The sequence below is a fragment of the Atractosteus spatula genome, chromosome 9, assembly GCF_055471065.1.
Source record: "Atractosteus spatula isolate fAtrSpa1 chromosome 9, fAtrSpa1.hap1, whole genome shotgun sequence".
Classification (NCBI taxonomy): Eukaryota; Metazoa; Chordata; class Actinopteri; order Semionotiformes; family Lepisosteidae; genus Atractosteus; species Atractosteus spatula.
The window spans coordinates 9972313-9994781 of NC_142714.1; the positions used below are offsets into that span (position 1 = coordinate 9972313).

The 22469-nt window shown below is 42.3% G+C and overlaps 1 protein-coding gene across 1 annotated transcript in view; it reads right to left on the reverse strand.

Annotated features, from left to right (window-relative positions):
- Positions 1-1702: 1702 nt before the first annotated feature.
- The window catches only part of tmem63c (transmembrane protein 63C), a 45682-nt gene continuing 24915 nt past the window's right edge, over positions 1703-22469 (reverse strand). Inside the window, exons 4-24 of the mRNA XM_088925581.1 lie at positions 21788-21867; positions 19103-19190; positions 18698-18735; positions 17994-18136; positions 17332-17383; positions 16717-16825; positions 16372-16445; positions 15544-15624; positions 14599-14719; positions 11852-11985; positions 10815-10937; positions 9789-9942; positions 8997-9103; positions 8254-8340; positions 7707-7772; positions 7251-7413; positions 6796-6901; positions 5735-5902; positions 4847-4962; positions 4297-4371; positions 1703-3796 (exon numbers count right to left, since the gene is read on the reverse strand). Of these exons, the coding sequence (XP_088781707.1) occupies positions 3593-3796; positions 4297-4371; positions 4847-4962; positions 5735-5902; positions 6796-6901; positions 7251-7413; positions 7707-7772; positions 8254-8340; positions 8997-9103; positions 9789-9942; positions 10815-10937; positions 11852-11985; positions 14599-14719; positions 15544-15624; positions 16372-16445; positions 16717-16825; positions 17332-17383; positions 17994-18136; positions 18698-18735; positions 19103-19190; positions 21788-21867 (2289 nt within the window). The 3' untranslated portion in view covers positions 1703-3592. The remainder of the gene's footprint in view (positions 3797-4296; positions 4372-4846; positions 4963-5734; positions 5903-6795; positions 6902-7250; positions 7414-7706; positions 7773-8253; positions 8341-8996; positions 9104-9788; positions 9943-10814; positions 10938-11851; positions 11986-14598; positions 14720-15543; positions 15625-16371; positions 16446-16716; positions 16826-17331; positions 17384-17993; positions 18137-18697; positions 18736-19102; positions 19191-21787; positions 21868-22469) is intronic.

The following is a 22469-nucleotide window of genomic DNA, read 5'->3' on the forward strand; positions in this document are numbered from 1 at the left end:
TAATCCTGTAGTACACAGCCAGATAAAGAAGGAGATGTCTGTTTTCTCAATGAAAGACGTCTAATGTACATTTTGCTTTTTTAATTTAGGAAAACTCAGTGCTTGTGGTGTTTTTTTTTTCAATTAATTTCTCAGATGGTAGTAACATTGTGTACATAACAGCATAATTGGCAGTTTTGGGTTAGAATTCCATAAAGAAAACCAAAACGGATTTATGTCCAAGACTCAACTGGCATTTCATTTATTTTTTTTCCTCCAATGGAACAACAACTATCTGTAAATATAGTAACTCCATACCCATAGAGCAACACTGAAGATCCAAGCTCCAGGCACACTGTCCTTCTGTATAACTCTGTGCTTCATCTACTGAAAGCTGTGCAACAGCACTGCAAAACGTGACCGCAAGCTGCTGAATAGGACAGCGCTGCTAGCAATTCATTATTACCCTTTTGGCTGCTCACTGCACATGCATATGAATGTATCTCCAATAACGGATAGGATGCAACTACCATGAAAACAACCCCATTGCCTACCATCAAGATCCGGGTTTTTGTTTCTTGCAGAATGAATAGCAGGCTTTCACAGAAAGCTCAGAGAAGGCATACTGTACGTTAGCAAAAACATTGTATTTCTCCTATGCTAATGTAAAAAGCTATACAACAGAAGTGGCAAACAGATGCCAATGGCCCCAGGACTTGCACAGACTAGAATGCAGATACGTGAAGAATCTGAAGTGCCATCTGTTGTAATTCTGGTGAAATCCAAATGAATTATGAATATTCAAGTGTAAGGACTGGGCATGTACTGCAATATGACAACCTTACAAGTGGTGGTTGGATGCATAATGTACTGTATGTATTCCCTCGTGCAGAAGTAGTCCACGCTACTGCTGAAGAGCCACAGTCCAGCAAGTTTTAAGGGTCTCCCTTCTATTGTCAGTTTCTAAACAGCTTGAACAATTCTGTTCTGACCACATGTTAAATCAAATTGGTTTAGAGATCATCTCCAGTGAAAATACCAAAACCCCGTAGCTCCTAAATGCCTCAGATTGCTACTCCTGTCTTTACTGAACTAATCAACTTACTAAACTGATAAAAACTTCCATGTATTGTAAGCCTAATTAATGATTTAAGAGTGATTTATAAAGCCTGCTCTCCAGGACCAGGGCTAGCTAACCCTGCCCTAATACAACCTTGCCAACATGGATAAGTCAAGCGCCAGGGAGAGGAAACTACGTACAGGTACATTGTTTTCTTTGCTTATCTTGTGTCTCTCTGTACCCTCCCAGCAAGGGTTCTCAGTAGACACACTACTCAGATCCATTAGCTCTGTAAGGAGCTGCTCTATGTAGTCTTAGAGATGTAAAGACACTATTGGAAAAGGCACCAGACGCCGTCCTGCTTGTAAAACAAGCCAGCACTCCATCATGGATACAAAAGCATAAACTGCACACAAATAAAAAACCCGAAAGTTTGTAATATGATTTCAAAGGCATCTTTACGATGCCTTGGCTTGCTTTCTTCCTTCACCGGGTCAGCAGAGATACAAATGTGCCACCAGAAATGGTTTAGAAGCTACTGGGAGTAGTACCTGCAATGAGATCAATGCCACAGCATGGCATAAACAGTACTGTATATACAGGATGGCTTCTCAACCATAGAAATGAAATGTACTTTGAAATGAGTGCCTCATCAAATAGGAAGCAGTTTATTTTATTCTGTGTACAATGTTTTCTCCCTTGGTTTCCTGATCCATAGCTTTAGTCCATGCAGCTATTAACAGGCCATGCTGGATTGTCGGAAGAGAGGGAAAACTCCAAGGCACAGCGAGAGCATACAGGAAAATAGAATCATCTGTTTACATTCGACTGAGAAAAAGCTTTACACAAGAGAGATCCAGCAGCATCCCCAAGAAGGATTTTACATTTAAAGAAAATGAAAAAGATCTAACAGGTACAGAGGAGAAAGAGGCAGACTGGATGTGCCGTCAGTATTTTGCACTCTGCATCTGTTTAGATAGCAAAGCATGGGCACGTAATCTACTTATGTCTTGAGAGCAGCTGAAAAGCTTGTAATTTTATGGAAAGCTGATGTGGAGAGAGATGCTTATACACTTCTGCAAGTCTTATCTCAAGCAACAGCCTCCTGAAACCAATGCTTTTCTCTGAGACAACATACAGTACAGTTAGGGGTAAGGTGGAAGAGGATTTGGACTCTGCATGTTTTCAGTTGCAAAGGGAGGCTTTATTAACAGCGCCGCTCTATGTCTATATGCTGTGTTATACTGCCTGTATCAGAACATCAGAACACATTTCATACAATATTAATTCCTCTTAACACATTGTACAAATTATGTATAAATATTTTTTTCTTCAAGGGGTAATACATTTCCTTTCAAGGACTGCTTTGTTTCATTTAAATATGACGCCAAATACTTTTCTTCTTCACAAGCCTGCCTGTTATACAGTCCTCTAAACAATAATGGCTGTTATAGAATGAGGCCAGTTACTGCAGCGTGTATAACAAGGTTTTTTAGAGGTGAGCGAGGAGGACTTTGCAATCATTTACATCACAAAACATTAAAAGAAATAACAGAAATAACGCTAGTAGAAATATTGATAGAAATTTCAAGCAATGTTCATCTCCCACTTTGCATTCTGTTCTTCCTTTCTCTTCAAGAGCTGCAATCCCACATAATAACTGTTTGAATATTTCCGACTGGGCAGCATCCATATAGCGGATCTCCACAGTTGTGTTGATCACAGCTCCTTCCGAGCCTGGCAATGTTGGTGCAGAGAGGTTACAGCAGGGGAAAGAAACTCTGTAGCTGTTTCTTTGCTTTCAATCACGAGAACTTTCTGTGCTCCGGCTTGGTAAGCAGGTGACTGGAACCGTCAAGCTGGTGGAGGAGTGACAAATCGCCTGTCACACCTGCTTACCCGCTGCATCTCAGAAAGCTTAGAGAGCACCATCTCAAGTACATGTCAATTACAACACACGATGAAGACCACAAGCTGCACATGACCCACAAAACGTGCACCGAGCTTTTACAGAACAAAAGGACAAAAATAACAGGGTAGAAATTAATTTAAGAAATAACGGAAGAGATGCGGATGGGCTTTGCTTTCTAGGAATTTCAGTAAAGAGAAATAGACTCGGTTTGCCAGAAGAGCTGCAAGGAACTAGCGCTTATCCTCTAAAAACGGCCTGTTTGACACGTCCTTTGCCCCCCAGTCCTGCATGTGTGACCACTTTGACACACTGCTTAATCTTCTGCAAAACACACACGACTGTACCTGGAAATGAAGAATGTCCCACTGGAGAGATAAGGGCTCTGTCAGTCATGCAAGTAAGATTCTGTTCAGAGAGTCTGCAGCAGCTTCTGCTGTGGCACTGGTGATGTTAGCTCTGCGTTAAGGAGACTTTGACAAAAGCCAGGGTGAGGCTCCTCTTCAAGCATGAGGTCTTGAGGCGTTGGCTCGGTCTTGAGGTCTGAGTAAATGCAGCACACTGGTTGTGCGGAACCATTTTTTTTTTTCGAAGGATCTTCGTCAACGATCAACGTCGTCACTTCTTTTCGTGAGGCCGTGTTGCTAGTGGTAGCCCACCTCCCTCTCCATCAGCGGGCCAGTGGGAAAGGATTCCTGCAGGTCGGTTTCGAACATCTGCGGCTGGGCTTCCTCGTCGCTCCGCCCCGTGTCCATTCGGTTCCCCATGGTGCCGTAGCTCTGGTGTGCGGGAGAGGCCATGGGCGTCAAGCCCAGTTCTGGCTCCTGTAGCACAGACGCGACGAACACCTGCTCCAGTGGGGACAACACACAGGGGAAAACAATGGATTGGAGCCCTCCGATCTCTACTCAGACAATAGAAATGAGAGTCTTCGAAATCCTGTATCTCTATGAAACGGAAGTTGAATGTTTTGCTTCAAACTAGTTTCTTGTAGTCGTCTATAAAGTTTATCACGTTTAAAGACTAGTGGCTGAATTTTAAAATACTCCTGAATAATAAAATTCATATTTTCAATATGCTGCGCATTCCTGCTTAAGGAAAAGGTTTCGTCTTTCTTAACGAATAATGTCATACATTTTAATATGATGCAGAAGATAAGTTGGAGCATCTGCTCTATGTGTCTTGACTCTGCTCAGTAGAGCTACAGAGCTACAATATGAAGACAAACTGAGAGTCAGTTCGCTAATGTCAGAGGTAAAATCACATTGCCACAAGTGACACGGTGTATTCATATGTGACAGTCTGATCAATACAAATAAAGGCAATGTGAGAGACGAGGCAGACATACATTAGAATTTGGGGTGGACGACACACTGCTCCTTTCTGCATCATTGAAAACTCCCTCAGTCTGCTGATCCGACATCTGAAACATACAACAGCCTGGTTAACTCCCTCTTCACACTTCTCTGACACCACACAAAATAATATCTAAAAAAAATTCCTCGGGGCAATTTGACTGAATAGCATTTTCTTGCAATATTTTATATTAATGAAATAAACCTAAATACCAGGATGAATCAACGGTTGTTTGACGATCAATGGACTACTTCAGAATGAAGAAGAGAACACATGTGGAAACTAAGGAGAAGTACATCTAAAAATTATAATAGGAGACGCTTCTATACACAAATAAGTTGTGGGAGTCTAGCAACCCAGCCATGATATAACAAAAACTGATACCCTGATGTCTTTCAAGAGATGCCAGGATGAGATCATATGATCATTTTGCTACTAACAAACCAAACAAGAGAAACAGGCTGAATGGCCTCTTCTCGTTTGAAACCGTTCTTACATTTATGTTCAGTTGCTAATCATTCGGACACCGTCATGCTGCTGACCTGGTAGCTGGTGGCCTTGGCAGGCTGTAGCTTCTTCAGGCAGAGGCCGAAGAGTGAGAAGGTAATGCAGAAGAGCAGAGATACAAAAGTGAACAGTGTGATGGGTCGAACTGGACCTGGGCACGGAAAAGCCAAAGACAATTATTAAAGTCTTGTTTGACGTACATGTACTCAACACATTAAGTTGCTTTTCTTTCACTTTGATTACAATCTAGAATCCTTTAACAACCCAGTTCACTGTGCAGTAGGGAGAAAGGCAATGTACTTTGTCATTGGTGTACTACACATTAAAATTCTTATTCAAAGTGCAGGGCTATAGGACCAACCAGAGAGACTGAGGAGGGACAAATACACCTCTAACTGAAAACACTCAGAAGGCTCACGGGTGTGGCCATGGAAGGTACTGTATGTCTAGTGCCCATGTTGCCCTGGTAGCACTTGGAGAGTTGGGCGCCATGGTTTGGGGAATCCCAGTCATAGTCAGCTACTGACAGAGCCCAGACTGGAACCAGCTGACCCCAGACTATGGGGATAGCACTGGTCTGAAGGGGAAAGATAACCGATTGAGCCCCCTGGGAGCTCCCTAAAGATTATTTCCACACAGAGCCAGAAAGGAAGGGTCGTCTAACGCTCGCAAATCTTTGTCTAAATCCTTTGTTCAACTGTCAGCTGCGTTTCTTGACCTCCTCACCACGCCACCTCAGACCAGCCCTCCGGGCACTTCCTTCTCTTTTCAGTTCAGTTCAGTTCGGGCGCCTTCACGACTCCAAGCTGTTCTATCTGCTACAGACCAGCGTCTAGAGTGCTGTCACCACGGAAACAGCCCGTGTGCTGCCAGAGCTAAACGAGCGACGGGGAGGAAGCTGGCCGGGCAGGAAGTCTACCTACCCAGCCTGAGCACGGAGAAGAAGAGCAGCCAGAACATGCAGAGGATGGGCGCCACGATGACCTGGCTCACGGCCGCGGAGTGAATGTGCTGGCTCAGTTTCGTTGGCACGTAGGCATAGTAGATATTGTAGCGATCCACCAGGTGCTTCAAGACCATGTACAGAAGTCCTTGGGCCAGAGAGACAAGACATGAGATTTTGGGCAACCATTCAGATAAAAATATAATGAACGTTCGACTGAGCTGAAATGATACCTCAGACTTACTCGTCATGATACAACTTTAAGATATGAAACTATGCATTTTCTGACTACTTAAAACCAAAATCCAGAAGTTAATGATGTACTGAGATTCCACCTCTAAAAACATCAGCACTTCGGGAAATGCTCTGCGCATTACTCTGAGAAAAGCAAAAATGGAGTAATGGCAAGAAGGAAGAGAGGATTGTGCGGCCAGCACATGGCTCACTGCTCCTCTGGCTGTCAGGGCGACAGCACAATCTCCGCGATTGCTGGGAGCAGCCGATGGGCTGTCAGCGGTACCATCAGATGGCGTGATGAAGCAATTGCAAATGTCAGGGCGGGGAGAGAGCAGCCCAGGCAGCTGCTCTGTCTGCACCTCACTGGGCAATTACTGTGATTCATTGTGCCCCTCTCTCTGACATGAATATCCAGCTCTGTTCTGTCAGGATGGCAGGCTAAAGCCATGGAAAGGCAAAAGGCTTTGTGTGTCAGCGGATACAATTACCAAGAGCCAGTGGATATCTCCCAGCTCTCAGTTATGTATTGCCATGGCTATTCAGAATGCCTTGCTTGTCAGTGAGAGGTTTTCCAAGATGGTTAATAACCACAATTCAAAAAACAGAGAATTAATTTCAACCCTGTGGCTCACAAATGAAAGATGAGCTCCTCATTATGCTGTAGCTGCAAACATTAGATAGCAGGTAGGCCTTCTGGTTGTTTCATTTAATCGCGGCCTTTTAAGGAACAGATTCTTGTGCATAACCCACAAGAGCTATGCGTGTCCAGAGTAGTAAAGCAGGTGAGGTGGAGGAGAGTCTTACCAAAGGGAACAATGATGGGACAGGTGATGCTGTACGTCATGCTCACAGCGAAAATACACATGGTCCAGGCATACTCCAGGCCAAACTGAAACTCGTAGGCTTGGCTCTGAGAAGGGGAAGACATGCAGAGAAGAGAGGTTAACCTAAAAGCAATTCAAGAAGGCAAGTGGAGAGACCATCCTCTAAACAGACTCTGAATTCATGATGAATGAATTCTGCATGCATGCATTTTACCTTGGGATATAACACTTTCAACTTCATTTCACTACATTCATAAAACTTCTATTACGTGAAGTTGCCACGCTGATTTCGATAAAATGTCTATATCTTTCTAGAAAGATAAAAAAATCTAAGAATCCATTTTGCACTTTAGCTTCCTTCTTGATTCAGCTGTGAAGAGGACATGAAGCGCGACAGCTGGTTTCTGCTGTCGGCTTGCGCAGAAGTGGCCTCACCCTCTTGACATGAATGCGTTCGGCCTCAGACTTGGCTAGGCACAGGCGCAGGGTGTACACCATCAGCCCAGGGATTCGCAGGAGCTCCATGGCTGTGCCAATCAGGCTGGAGGTGATGACGTAATTCACGAAAAAGGCCCCATTGTCAGGCAGGAACACACACCTAGGCAGAACCATATGGGGTCATCAGACTTGTTGTAAGTCACAGAAAGGGATGACTTCACCTCCACCTGTATGGCTTTAATTCCAGTAAATATTCAAAAAACAACTAGAAATCTGTTTTTCTTTTAATCATCTGTGTTAATCTTAATCTAACGCCCTGCACAAGAACTATACCTAGAACACGTTAATGAACGTGTATGAGATGCAATATTGCAATGTAGTTAGATTGTATAAGGCTGGAGTTGTTAAATACTTATGTGTTTGAAAGAAAGCAAGAGCAGGAGAGAAACTTACTGAAATTTTATATCTGCTTCATCAAGAAAGTGAATGTCGAACAGCCACCTAAAGAATAAATCCAAGCTAACAAAAAAGAAAGAGGAGTATGAGCATGGGTACATGTTTTTATGAAAGTTTTACATCATATAGCCATGTAAATGACCATCTATAGAGTGGTGCACCAGTTTGATGAATGGTGTTTTTTTAAATAACAGACAATTCTATTACTAAAGCAATAGCTAATACTTCTATAATTCTTCTGTGCATGTACAGATATAGGTATCTTACTAAAACATGGCTTCAAGTTTTCCTCCAGGCCTATCAAAGAACACAAAAGTGTTCAGAATGACTGCTGGCCAATTAGACACTTGGGATGGACCTGCTCCTACAGTCACCAGCTCCTGAAGACATCACTATCACAAATCATGTGTCAAGGAGTGAGACAAAAATGACAGGTTGAAAATGCTGGAGTGAGAGAGATAACTCATGGCTCATGAATGGCATAATTCCCCTCAGAACTCAGGACTGAAGAATCAGAAGAATTCTGGCAGCTCCTGTACTTCACCTGGAGAGACCGAGTGAGGGCAAGATGATCACCATGAAGACCAGGAAGAAATAGCACTTGTGCATAGTTATCTGGTTCTCATTGGATCTGCGGAAATGTTCAACACAAAATGTTAACAGATGAGCCTTCAATTGAATGTACATGATTCAGATTGAACATTACAATTAAAAGGTTGATTAGAAAAAATGTTTTAAAAAAAAGACGTGGTCACCCTATTTTATTTTTACGATGATATTAAAACACATCTTAAAATTTTTTTTAATTTATAAAGTAAAAAATATTTAAACCCTTCTGTCAGCAATCATTTGTCATCATCTATTGTCTTCCTAAGTCAATTAGATCAAACAGAGCCATGTGTACTTCACTGCACATGATTTATTTGACCAGATACACATCATACATACAGCATATAGCTGGGTGATACCTCAGATAATGTCATGTACTGAGAAAGTTCTGTGCGAGGTCATCCGCTCATACAATCAGATTTCTTTCTCCTCTCTTGTGGATATAAACCACTGTGACAGTTGAGTCTCATTTGCAAAGCAAACTGATCACTATGACAACACGCTTGAAGTGGCAATTCACTGCAGGAATCTGGCCTGCCGATGAACATCTGCACTGTGGGAAGAAAATGTGCCGGGAAAAAGCCTGAGGCACTCTGCAAGACTTGATTTCTATATGGCAGCCTGGCTCAAGAGACTGAATATGAAACAAACAAGGAGTTGACATGGCGTCTGCTTTACCTGGTCCAGTGAGACTCGAAGAAGGAGGAGTAGTACACAATGAATGGCAGGAGGACCGAGAAGGCCCACAAGAGGAGTGTGGGGAAAAACTGGGTGACAATGGGGTTCTGTGAAGACAGAAGAAATATTCACTGGCCCTGTGTACTGTTTAAGCAAATCAGAAATTTGGAAAACCTGACAAATAAGAAAACCTACTGTATATCAAGCTCAAAAGGTCTGTCTGAAGCATGTTGTCATTCAACAAGGGTAGGACAGGAGAGAAGCCAGACAAGAGAGAAGTGGCATGTATCAAGAGAGTGTAGGATGGAAGAGTACAGTGGGACAGAAGGACAAGGACAGCACAGTACAGAGAGGAACAGGAGAGTATAGAGAGAGATAGGAGAGTACAGAGAGGAATAGGGGAGTACAGGGAAAGAGGAGAGTACAGAGAGGGACAGGGGAGTACAGAGAAAGAGGAGAGTACAGAGAGTGACAGGGGAGTACAGAGAAAGAGGAGAGTACAGAGAAACAAGAGAATACAGAGAGGGACAGGAGAGTACAGAGAGGGACAGGGGAGTACAGAAAGGGACAAAGAGGGACAGGAAGACAAGGACAGGAGAGTAATGAGAGGTGAGGAGCAGCACGAGAGAGGTAGAAGAAACAGGATATGGAGTGAGTATAGAAGCAAGTGAAAGCAAAGGCAGAGAGCAGACAATAAGAAAAGAGAAAAGATGCCAGTCAACGCAGAGGGAGAGGTAAGGTAGGAGTGGGAGAGACAGAAGGAACGGTGTCCAGACTGGCTGAGGGACTGACCCGGAGGCTCTCGACAGGCCGGGTGACGTTAAACCTGTCCATGGTGTTGACGATAATGGCAGGGGTGGTGAGAAAGAAGAGCAGCACGAAGAGGCAGATGTTTAGGAGGACACAGTTGATCCACCATCTGGGGCCTCGCACTGACAGGTTCTCCCTGTGGGGACACCACTCTCACTCAGTACAATGACCCACGGCACAAGACCGCAGTGATCAGAATGGTACAGACATACACAGACTGGGAGCCCAATCTACTACTTTATTACCTATCCCTGATTACATACCGCGTACCTATTAAAGGAAAAGTAAAGAAAGCAAAATGGGCAGAGGCTAATCTTACTGAATCTCATTCTGGTTTCTTTAGTATTAAGTAGGTTGAGAGGATGAGATTCCCTTCTGGATAGGATGGTTATATAAGGCAGAGTTAATCCCAGCAATGATGGGATCCTGCTCAAGACCCTGGTCTGGAAAGACCCTGGAAACAAAAATCTTCAAATCAGATGTCTTTTCTGCAACCTAGCAGAGATTTCCTGCAAGACTTGCTAAGACCACTGCTGGTCTCTTCTGCATCTGTAAACAGCAAGATGTATCTAATGAAACACAAATAAAGGTTTGCTGTGGGAAAAATAGAGGTTTTCTGTTTAATTGTCTGGATACATTGGTAACTAGAATCTAAGGATACAGTATGTTGTCTTCCTCCGAGATGACCAGGACGTTTAACCTTTATGGAGATTTATCATATTTAATTCAACAAAAACTATTTCAGTTCAGCTTTGGTGACTTCAGGTCTGGTCTTTTCAGGCCAGGTACACACTCCTTCCTATTACAGCTTGTAAAGTAAGCCAGCAGGCACTGTTAAATATCAGTGACTGGGACTCTGCATTACAAAAGTGGTTTTACATGTTTCATCAAGGATTCCAATGAATTTCAATAAAAAAAAAAACTTTCCTGCTGGGAATGTTTATGTCTGTGGTGCAGAAAAGACACGTGCAGCACCCTTCCCTAAACACCCCCCCGCTGTGTCCTCACCATATGATGTCATTGGGAGCAGGGGCGTACTTCACTCCCCACTTGTGGGACCTGACGACAGTGGTGATACTGGACTGCTGCAACCTCCTTCGACACAGAGTGCGACTGTAGTCCTTAATGATGCTGAAATCACAGACAGGACAGGGTCACACTCACAGAGACGAGCCTCACCAGTGTCCACCACTCAGGTGACACTGTGCACTTCACTGAATAAACTAGTGTGTCGTGTTATTATCTCATTCATAATTCGTGAATTCTAATAACTATTACTTTACAACATCTTATTCTAGACCAGGATTAAAGAAAACCATGGATCACAAATTGCAAGCCTTGTGCTTGCTGTTTGCCAGAGATTTACTGTTCGTGTCCAAAGGAATCCTGCCAGTGAGTACTGGGTCAGCTTTCCTTTTTCGTGCTAATATTTCTTCTTGGGGAAAAAGTTGGAAAGTTGTAGCTGCTATTATTAGAACTAGTGAGCTGAAATGAAAGAAAAATACATTACTCCATCAATTCATAAATATAAAGTACTCTACAAAAATAACTGAGTACATGAAGGTTGAAAGCGATTTTTGAACGTTCCAAGAAAACATTCAGCACGCGCTCACCGTCTGTATTTCCGTCTTTGCCGGGTTTAAACTGAGAGGAAAGGTTTGCCCTTTAGCTACCAATACCAGTCCTTCTATCACAGGGCAGGAGTCCAGAGGCTTTGATGGCCAGCTCATCGCAAAATTTCAAATTGCATTACTTCATTTCCTCTCCTGGTCAGATGGGGGGGAAATCCAATTAAAAAGCAGCGCCTGCAATCTAAATGAGCACAGCTACTGAAACAAAATGACCTCTAACGATCTCTCTTCCACCCCTCACACAGCCTCTGGCATTAGAAGTACAGTAACTGGGCTCAGAATTCATGCTTCACACTGGCAGAGCGTCCCTTTTGTATTTCGGGGGAGCTCTGGACTCTAACTGTGGCCTCTGCGTCCTGGTAAGCCATCCTGTACGGTATCTTGACCTGCGGCAGGTCGGAGAGTGACACTCACACTGCTGTCATCCTCTCGTCCTGGAACGTGACAAAGGCCACATCCAGGCGCTTCAGAGCAATACGGTTCTTCTCAGCATTGAACTCATCTGTCAGCTTCTCCTCCAGCTCACTGTAATACTGCTCTGCATCCACCTGCACAGAGACGCACAGTACGTTACCCTCTACAGCACTGTGACCCACTACGCCGAAACAGTAAAGGATAGTGAAGACAGTGGTGCTTTATGTTAAGTGTCTCATATTACAGAGAATTTACACAATAATTACATCTGTACAATCATAATTAAACCATCCATCCATCCATTTTCTAACAGCTTTATCCAATATAAGGTCTCGGCTGAGCTGCTGCCTATCCTGGCAAGCAACAGGCGCAAGGCAGGGTACATACCAGACAGGACGCCAGTCCATCACTGTCATAATTACACCATATTGCGCAAAACTGCATTGTTGTCTTTTAGCAGTATGCGTAGCTACACAAATGAAATAACGATGACAACAGCGTGATGAGTTTGAGTTTGATGTGATTGGAAAATCTCAGATTTGTTGAAAGAAATAATGATATCAAAGTTAACGACACTGGCTTCCAAACTCCCCTTCTTCTTGTGCAGAGAAACACCTCCTGTTGCCCTTAGTTTCCATTGTGTGCTCTGGTTCGTGTTTCAGTGTTGATTCTGAAGCAGTCCACAGGGTTGACCCTGTTAATGATTTTGAATACTTGAGTGATGTCCCCTCCTAGTCTTCTCTGCTCATGTGGTCCTTTAAACTTGCCAAAAGAAGGACTTTCCTCTCAGCCTTAGCTAGTGGCTTGTCTCTGAACTGATACTAGAGCAGCAATATTTTTTTTTCTAATTATGAATACCAAACCTGAACACAACCTTCAAAATGAGGTCTAACTAGAGTTTTGCACAATTTTAATAAAAGATCCTTCGACTGCAATTCTGCGCATAAAATCTAGCCATATACTGTAGCATTCCATTTGCCTCTCTTGCAGTATTGCATGTAATGGCAAAGGAAATGAATGACACATGAATTACATTGAAAACATGCATAACAGCACTGTAATTATGTGTAAGTACACATGTAATAACTAATTGCATACTTAAAACAAAGTGGTACTGTGAAGTCATGGTAAAAACACAGTAATGAGATATAGTAAACTATGATGTCAAACCACAATAAATCTGAATAAATGCATACACATGGTGAAAGCATGGAAAACTTTCAGAACAGTACTGAAAGAAACTGATATCAGGATGTTATAATTGTAGATGCTTTGGCAGAATTTAATTTGGCAGAATTTAATTTAGTTCACACTGCGACCTATTGGTGAAAGCTGGAACAGCAGCAGTTTGACATTAAAGAGTCTTTAACAAAGGTATAAACACCAGTATAAATAGCCTCAGTCTTCCAGTTTTTGATTTTTGTTTGAAGGCCATTCACTGGAATTTCTTCCTGACAGCGTCCAAAATTACTCAATTGAATTAATTTGTTATCCCATTTAGCTCTATGTACAGAGCACAATCACTATGTTATCCAGTTTTATAATGTTATCTGGACTTGTTTTAAGCCCATAGAAAAAGAAAATATGGAATGGAGGGTGAATAATACACATACAGTACATAATAACTCAATAACTCGCAAATTATTAAACTTCCTTCCACAAAGTTTTTTTAACAGGATTTTTTTTCTTTGCAGAAAAGGTGATAATAGGACAATTTGCAGTAAAGAATGGGAGAATTGCCTCTATTAAGCACACAAAAACTGTGTATTGAATGATGTTAAATGCATTTCAGGCTGGTTTTCTTTGACAATTGAGATGATGAGGTGCAGTTATCTTAAAGCATTTATTTGTTAAAAAAGATGTAGCCTAATAATTACAAACCACACTACCCATATGTTATCTTAGACATTTCTTTGTACAGTATGTCTGAATTAATTTTATTAATATTAATATTACTATTAATTTACTCCTTTTGTGAAATGAAGTGCCCACTGCCTTTTTACATAGGCTACTAAAGGGGAGATTATTGGCAACAGAGACAATCAGTTTGTTTAGGTGATTAATCATTACAATGAGATTCTTAAAATATTAGTAACAAAGAAGATGCTTCAAGTTTTATATACTGTATTAAATAAACTTCATATTCATAAAGAAGGTAATTTAATGTTCCAATGGTTTAATCATAAGCGAGTGTAAATGCAGGTAGGAATGCATCAATTAATTATATCCATTGCATCACATTTGGAAAAATCTGCAGGTCTCAATTTAGAAATAAAAAAGGGTGATAAGAGGAGCAAACCTGAGTGTCCTGGCCTACTGCGTCTTGGTCCTTGCAAAAACTCCCAATCCTATAAAGAGCCCCAGCAGTAAAAACTGAATGCCAAAGAACAAAGCCCTGGAGCAAATACTGCAAGGTACCACGTCAAAAATATACCCCTTCAAGACCATATAAAAATACTTTGTGCTCGGAGCAACTTTGTAGTTTAAATATGTTTAAAAAATCTTGTAATGTTTCTACACTTTATTTTCCATGAAAACCGGAAGTCAAATGAGATTCTAGATCCTTGTGATTGGTTTGCTGAAACAAGAAGCATCTTGTTTAGCTCCTTTCATTACAAAACACACATTATGTAAGGCATTTAAAAACTGAATGAAGCGGAGTCCAACCACGTCTCAGTTAAATCTTTTTGTGTCGCCTTTAGTAGGAAACCTGTGTAAGAGTCCCCCGTGAGTAGTGTTCATCACACCTGTTCAAAGCCGCACACATCGCAGCAGAAGATTTGAGCACAGGGATGTGTCTTGATCATGATCTTCCCTTCCTTCTGTGCCTTGCTGGTGAAGTACAGCCGGCCCTTCATGGCCTTGCGCCTGGGGGAGATGAGCGGCACACAGGGACAGAGTCAGGCATCCTGGAGAAGAAACACCGGCCCACACTGCCCGACTACATCAAGAGCACACCTACATAGCTATGCTGCACCTCTCATTGGATCACCGGGGTCCAAGACTACCTACAGCACCTCAGTGCCCAAGTCAGACAGACATAACAGCTGGAGGAACAACAGAAAGTTCAGACTCATCTGCTTATCCAGAGCATGACCCCAAAAGGGAAGATGAAAGGAAGACTCACTTTAACAAATAACAGAGTCTACTGAGACTTAATTTCACAAACAGAACTTTTTTATACTCAACATACAGAGGTCACCTGTTCTTGTCTATTTTGGAGTGCCATGCGATCTGTAACATCTGCACTGCAAACGCACCCTTGCTAGGGGAGAGCGCTGGACTGTATGTTCTGCAGATAAAAGGTTTGCGCTGCTCAACTATACTTCAGAACACAAGGGATTTTCCTTGGAAGATCCCTTTACACATCAGAGCTGCCTAAAAATGAATGAGCTCCACTGGCATGACAGAAGCAGAATCCAGATGGGACAGCTACAGATCGCACAAGCAATAACTTGGATAAAGCAAGGTTACAATATGACCTGAAGTTCAATGCAAGAAACTAACACAGAACCCACATCAATTTCCTTCTGAAAGCACTGTGAAGTGATTGGTGGTTCTAAACCAGCTGACGTGCTTGGTTATGGGAACCTACCACATTACAAAACAGGAAATAACAGCTTCTTGCGCATTACTGACATACGGGCTTGTATTTCAAATGGTGGTGACTGTGATCATATTACAGCATTTACCTCTCCAAGTCAAGTTTCATCAGCTTCCGGACATCGAAACAGAAGCGGACATCTGTCACAGTGCAGCTTGGGTATGCCTCACTGGAAAATACAGAAACAGTAAAGCTCAGCACAGTGCAGGACCAGAAAGCAACACAGGCAGCAGTATCAATCATTTCAAGGCTGGTCGATGCAGTTCTGATCTACAGTACAACTGATTTATGTATGTGACAAGTCAGTGCAGGAAATGTAATGGAATGTTGTGCCGGAAAGTAATATGGCTGAACTTTTCTTTTAGCTCCTACAAGAAAGTAATCAGCTGGCAAGAAAGCCTACAAATGAGAAGAAGCCATTGGGCCCATCTAGCTGGTTTGGCAGTGGTTAGTTCATCCAAGGATCTCACCCAGACATTTCTTGAAAGAAGCCAGGATACCAACTTCCACAGCATGGCTGGGCAGCTTGCTCCAGTAATACGGTTGAACTTTTCTTTAAGCTTGTCCTAAATGAGCCAGCGGTTTTGATTCCATCATAGCTGGGGTACTATAGTTTTCTCCCTCAGGGACTCCCATGTGTCATGGATGACAGGTTAGAGGGGTCACTGCAAGGGCTGGGCCCCCTAGGCAGCCCCTGTGCAGACCAGTCCAGTCATGCACTGGCCAGTGATGACCAGTCCAGTCATGCACTGGCCTTCTTTTTTCTGTTAATACTAATGTCGTGTTTTAAAAACAGCCGAGCAAACCCAAATGTTTTTCCAATGAAGTCAGAGTGTTTCTTGTCTGCGTCATTAGCAGTGGAGTGAATAAAGCAGAATCAGTTCTGGTCAGTTGGAGCTGATACTTTTGTACTCACTGGAAATGCTTTGTGATGAGCCCCGGATCAGAGATTTCCTTGGGAATGGAAGTGATCATTAGAGTTCTGGCCACCTGGGTGATATAAAATAATGCCTTAGACACACTGAACCTTGTCTTGTTATATCAGTACTTACAAAATGACCTATTTTTATTAGCCCTCCGTAATGGTTTACTGATAGTATTTACAGGTGTTGTTCCCACTTCATTACTTTCTGCTTCCTTTTTATAACTTAGTGTTTTCACTTTATCATTCCCCAAAAACCATTTCTCCTTCAGTGCTGGGACTCTGCAAACAGAGAGCTGTGACAGGAGCAGTCTGTGCGGCAGTGAAGTCTGTGCCCACCTTCTCGTCCTCCTTGTACTCCAAGCGTGCTGAGTGATGGGCCATGCAGAGTGCTGTGATGATGAAATAGAGCAGCGCAAAGATACTGTGCAGCCAGAGGAAACTGTCCCTGCAGAGGACAGGAAAGAAGAGAAGATCAGCCAGCAGGGGGCACTGTGCCCTGCATAAAAAGACAGCTAGTTAGAAGGAAGTTGGTTAAATCATACCTCAAAACTGCTTCATATAAGAATTTCTCATTAACAACTAAACAGGCAAGACCTCCTCTCATCTGTAGCCTTTCTTAAGTTCATTGTAAGTAAGCAAAAGTGCTAAAAACTCTTTGAACCAGAAGACACCGCTCTGGGTTACTTCAGAACTATGCCAGGAATGCTTCTTTGAGCCTGGGATATGTGGGGGAGCCACTAGGAACAGGTCAAATTAGAGAAACAGAGTGTACTGCATGGCCAGGTCAGTTTTGTATGACCACTGAGAGACAGACATTGACGTGCAAGACTGCAGGCTACACTCACTTTAATCAAGCTGTCAGCGCAATGTCAGGTCTGACTAATGGGAGGTTTCCTGCCAAGGTATAAATCAGAGTAAAGAATAAACAGGAAATAAAGGGGTTTGACATACTGTGCAGGAACATTGGCTATCGTTGTTCTTCCGAAATGTTGAGGGCTATCCCCTAGGGAAAAATAAAAAAAAAAACCAACAAATGAACTAATTTGGTCTTACTTTGCTAGCTTGCGTATTTGTTCAGGTTATGTGAAGCTGCAGCAGCCAATACACACCAGCTGAATTGCACCATGTTTGGAATCAAGGTTTTGCAGGATGCTGCTCTGCTTTGTTGTTTGATCAATCATTTGCTTGACCCACAGATCACCATTTTGGAAGCCCTAGGCCAAGTTAACCCATACAGGCAATCCGGTTTCCTTCACATATTTTAAGGGTTTAATTCACAGGTTTCCAATCCTAACTGTAGAGTGCTAGTGTGTCTACAAGTTTTCAATCCTGCTGAGCTTTCAAAGATCTGAAGAACTCGTTATTGGCTTAATTGGACCAATTTAGCAACTTTCCTCAGGTCTTCAGGTGCTGTTTCTTTAAAGACAACTAAAAAAAAACCTGCAGACATACTGCCACCCCCCCCATGACCAGGAGTGCAGATGTCTGGTTTATTTTAACCAAAGCTCTCATCATTAATTCAGTACAGAATTTAGTGGTTTCACATGAGTTGCTAAACAAACTGAGCGTCTCCACTTGATTTCTAAAGTTCCAGGCCACCCAGTGTGGCCTACCCAGCAGGTTCCCAGAGAAGTTGACTGGCAGGATGATGGCCACTGACAGCACACAGATCAGCACCATGAGCACGATGATGTGGCGCTGGAAGGACAAGTAGGTGGTGGCATCAATCCCACATTTGCTCTGAATCTCTTCATCTCTGGAATACAAGACAGAAGCACATGCTCAGGTGCTGCTCACAGACATTTAGGCTGCATGCATTCACCTAAGATACAAGACACAAGGCTCATAGGGAGTGAAGAAAGGATAGAATAAACAACTGTACTCCCATAACAGAAACACACACAAAGCCAGTTTTTGTGCATGCAGACCACAAACCGCGACTCCAGTAAATCCTTGCTTTTCCTCCCGATATAGAAATGCAGGAATTATTAAACCAGAATATACAGAATAGGGTGGAAAAATATAGAAGTCCAAAAAACAACTGTTTAAAACAACGGTACACAAGAAAAAATAGTTGTTCTCTGACTTCTAAATCTGGAGTAAACACAGCTCAACCATAAACTCTAATGACTATCGGTAAGCCAGCAGTGTGCAAACTTTTTGCAGCCACTGTTAGGAGTGTGTAGTCATTTATCTTTTTTAGCTTCATGAGGTTTTCCAGACTAAGTAGCATTTTGCAAGTGAGGTTAACCCTTGCAGATGTGTATGCCAAAAGAAATAAAATATGTTCAAAAAACAGCACTGCTTCTGCACTTACTTCATGTGGTAGATTGATGTCAGCCATGAACAGAAGCCCTTGAAGAAAAAAGGAGGAAAAAGTAAAACCAGGCACTTATTAAGGACCATAACTTAAGCAGCCCAGACCTGATACAGACCTCTCTAATTTACATCTGCCTAAATGATTTACATTACACTAAAGCAACTTGTAATTGACCACAACAGATTAACTTTAATAGGTCTAGCCAATATTATTACACTGCCTGCAACTATTTTATTACTTATGCTGACACTAGTCTGACTCCATTTCATGTGACATGTGGTAAGAATCTGTACTGAAATGAAGGATTATTCATCTGGTGATGTATTACTATGACAAACTCATAGGTGTTGACAGCCACTTGTCTCGCTGCTCGGCAGCCACTAGCTACCGAGGCTGGCTCACCACATCTTTATTCTCCATGTCTGAGGGGCTGGATTCGGAGGGTGACTTCTCCTTTTCACTCTGCTCTCCGTAAAACAGAGATGTGAGGCTGGAGGGGAGGCAGAGACAAAGAGTGACATTTGACCAGCTCCGTAGTGTTCGGCAGGGAGGAAACGAGATTTTGTTTTTGTCAGGAAGAACAACAGAAAGGTGGAGGGAGATTTACTCAGAAAAGAAAGAAGAACAGCATCTTTCCCCATTGATTTGAGAGGCAGGAGAGAGTCAAGGCCAGTCCACCTTTTAAGCCCCACACTGCAGACTCTTACCCCACTAATCATGCTGTTTCCCAGACACCCCAGTTAACACAAGTGCTGTCTCAGGCTTCCAGCTACAAACAACACAAGCAAGCCAAAAGCAAAAATAACACCCTTGCACCCTTATAACTGAAGCTGACTTTAAAGGTTTTTGCAAGCAATGCCACACAAAGAACAGCATAGATTATCTTGCTGTCCTGCTGATCCTAACTCCTTAAAATCCTTTTTTTTTACTCCAGGCCATAAATCTTATTTCTTGGCATTCTAAACAAATGTAACTTGAGGCTGTTAAAACTGAGAAGGATTTTTTGTTCTGATAATTCCGAGAACAAGAATCAATGAAGACTATTGAAGCCGTGTAAAGTGGCGGGTTTCATGATAAAGGGTCACTCCTTTGTTTCTTTGTTTTGACCTCACCGTGGAAAACCAGCAGGTCACAAATATGTCTCATGGTTATTGGGAGACCTCTTCTGAAATAATCTCCCAGGCGCTGACCTCAGCACTGCAAAAACTGCTCCTTACAGCAGCGGATGACATCGTCAAAGTCTGTTTTCCAACTGCATGCGAGTCGAGAAACCACAGCAACACTCAAAGTCACGGTGCTCTGTGCAGACGGTGAGAACACCATTCCTCGTGATGCAGAGCCAGCAGATAGCCAGGCAACACATCAGTGAATACTGATAATCTCTTTGTCTAATGGGGATGGATAAATGACACGTGACAAACTGGCAAAAATTAAATCATCATGTGCTATTATTTCATACTTTTCATATATTTCCACTGCACCTTGAGATATTTTAGTAGTATCCAGTCTATGGTTTCACTTTATCCCTTCGCTTTCCCATAAATGACATAAATCACAGCACTTAAACCAGCATAATTGAATTATCGAGGTCACTGCTTTCCTTTTCACTGCAGAGCAAATAGATGAAAGGGAAAAGCTCTTCACCATGCAGAAATAATCACAGTTTCACCCCTGCTGCACTATAGCTCTTTTCAGCCGAAGATGAATGTAGCATCTTTCATACATGTTACATCTCTCCCAATTATATAGATAGCAATATAATTTTTGTGCTGTCGATCTGTTGTACAGATCCTAGCAGCATGACAATCCAACTCAAAAATCTTTAGAGTCTAGGATTGTTATGTTTTTTCCATAACCATAGCAATCATGCTTTTTACAACGATGTTGAATGATTCGTGTTGCTGTATAAGATCCAGCATGCCTCACAGTTTTCATAATTGAGCCTTTCAGCAGGAAAAAACTTTTTTCCCTTTAGTAGCACAAGTCAAGCAGGATTGAAGGGGCCACTGGAGTCACTTTCACAAGCTGCTCAGAGTCTAGACTCCGACTGTGAGTCACATTATTAGTTCAGAAAACTGTAGAGAAGACTCCATCTGGGACTGCACTGAGTCCATCATTATGGTTTTTGGCATCAGTGACAGATACCGTAACAGTATTCCAGGTGAGTTTAAGGACAGGGATCTGGGGCTTAGCACAGGAGCTGCCCAGCTTAGCTCTTGTGAGCATGGCAGTACAGGACTGACATAGAGACAAGTAACTGGTACCAGGTCTCATTGCAGATATTTCTGAAAAAAAAACATGAGGGGGCAAATCTAACCAGCATTTTTTCACTTTCTACTGATTTGTACAGATAAACCCCCTTTATACATTTAATGTGATGTAGCAGCTGCATGAAACGACTCATTACAATAACTGTGGAACATTGAGGTACTTCATTTTTGCCAATATTGACAAAATGACTTTTGATGGGAATATGGAGAACAGTCCCTCCATGGTCTATTTGTAAATCTGAAGGGAGATGTAACCTGTTGGACAGTGGATCGGTTTTCAACATTTTCCAAAAATACCATCAACCCAACAATAAACAGAGTGGTTACTCATAGGAGTTCAGGCGATGACGGTTTACATAGCTAGATAGGGGGAAAGGAAGCATCATGTTAGTTCAGTTTGTTGCTACTTGAAGTGAGCTGCCAACTATTAAAAACAGGAGGTGAACCTGATAGAAGCAAATCTATTTCATAGTAATTAACCAGCCTTAAAAAATCTAACTGCTACAAAGTAATTATAATATCTGAATGTTATTCCCATTCAAACCAGAAGATGGAGCTCTTGATAAACATTGCATGAGCCTCTTGCCTGTGAGCAGCTAGTTTATTTGATGAAAGAAAGATAAACGCGTGGGAGGGTAAATTGGCATATATATGAAAACTAATATGAACAGTAAAACTTGAAATGTGCACGCATTCAACCTGTGAAGAAATAAATCAGATTATGATCTATTAGACATTTTTTAGTTGTGTTATGCCAGACTTGCACAATGCACAGATTTCAAGGACGTTTCCTAAAAATCCAGAGGAAGGGGTTCACCTGTCATTATCCATCAGCAGGGCCAGGCGGCCATAGTCCCAGGCAGCTTTCCGCAGGCAGGAGAAGACCAGGAGTAGGAACTGAAAAACACAAAGCTTCCATTATAGGGCCTCACCGAGACACTTCTGGTATTCACACACAGGGCTGCTGCTGACTGAGGATTTGTTCACCAGCTCCGCTAAGCACATCACTAATCCCATTGATCATCACCTCTAACATCACATCTTACAGAAGCAGTGCCAAACGCCACATAGTCATCGTTTTCCTTGGAAAAGACCACAACTTTCCCTCACAGGATCAATAAAGTATCTATCTATCTAGAAACAACTTACTTTCCTGGTAATCAAACACATCATGTACAGAATATCTGATGAAATACTGCCATGGAAAACTATAGGAAAATCTATGACTATTTTAGTTATGAAGTCAGCAGCTCTAAGCACTAGGGGGGGTCACAGCTTAGCTCTACATATTTCCCCAATGATTATAAACCCTAAAAAATGGGTACCCAGGAATACGACACAGCAAAAACAGTAAGTTGTGTACTTTCATGACCTAAGAGAGCCTGTAATTGCTGTATAGCAACCTGACTAGACAGCGACACTAACACAGACTGTTTTTGATTACCCAGTGACACAGCTTAAGCTACTGAATGTTAAATAAACACATCATTTCATCACGT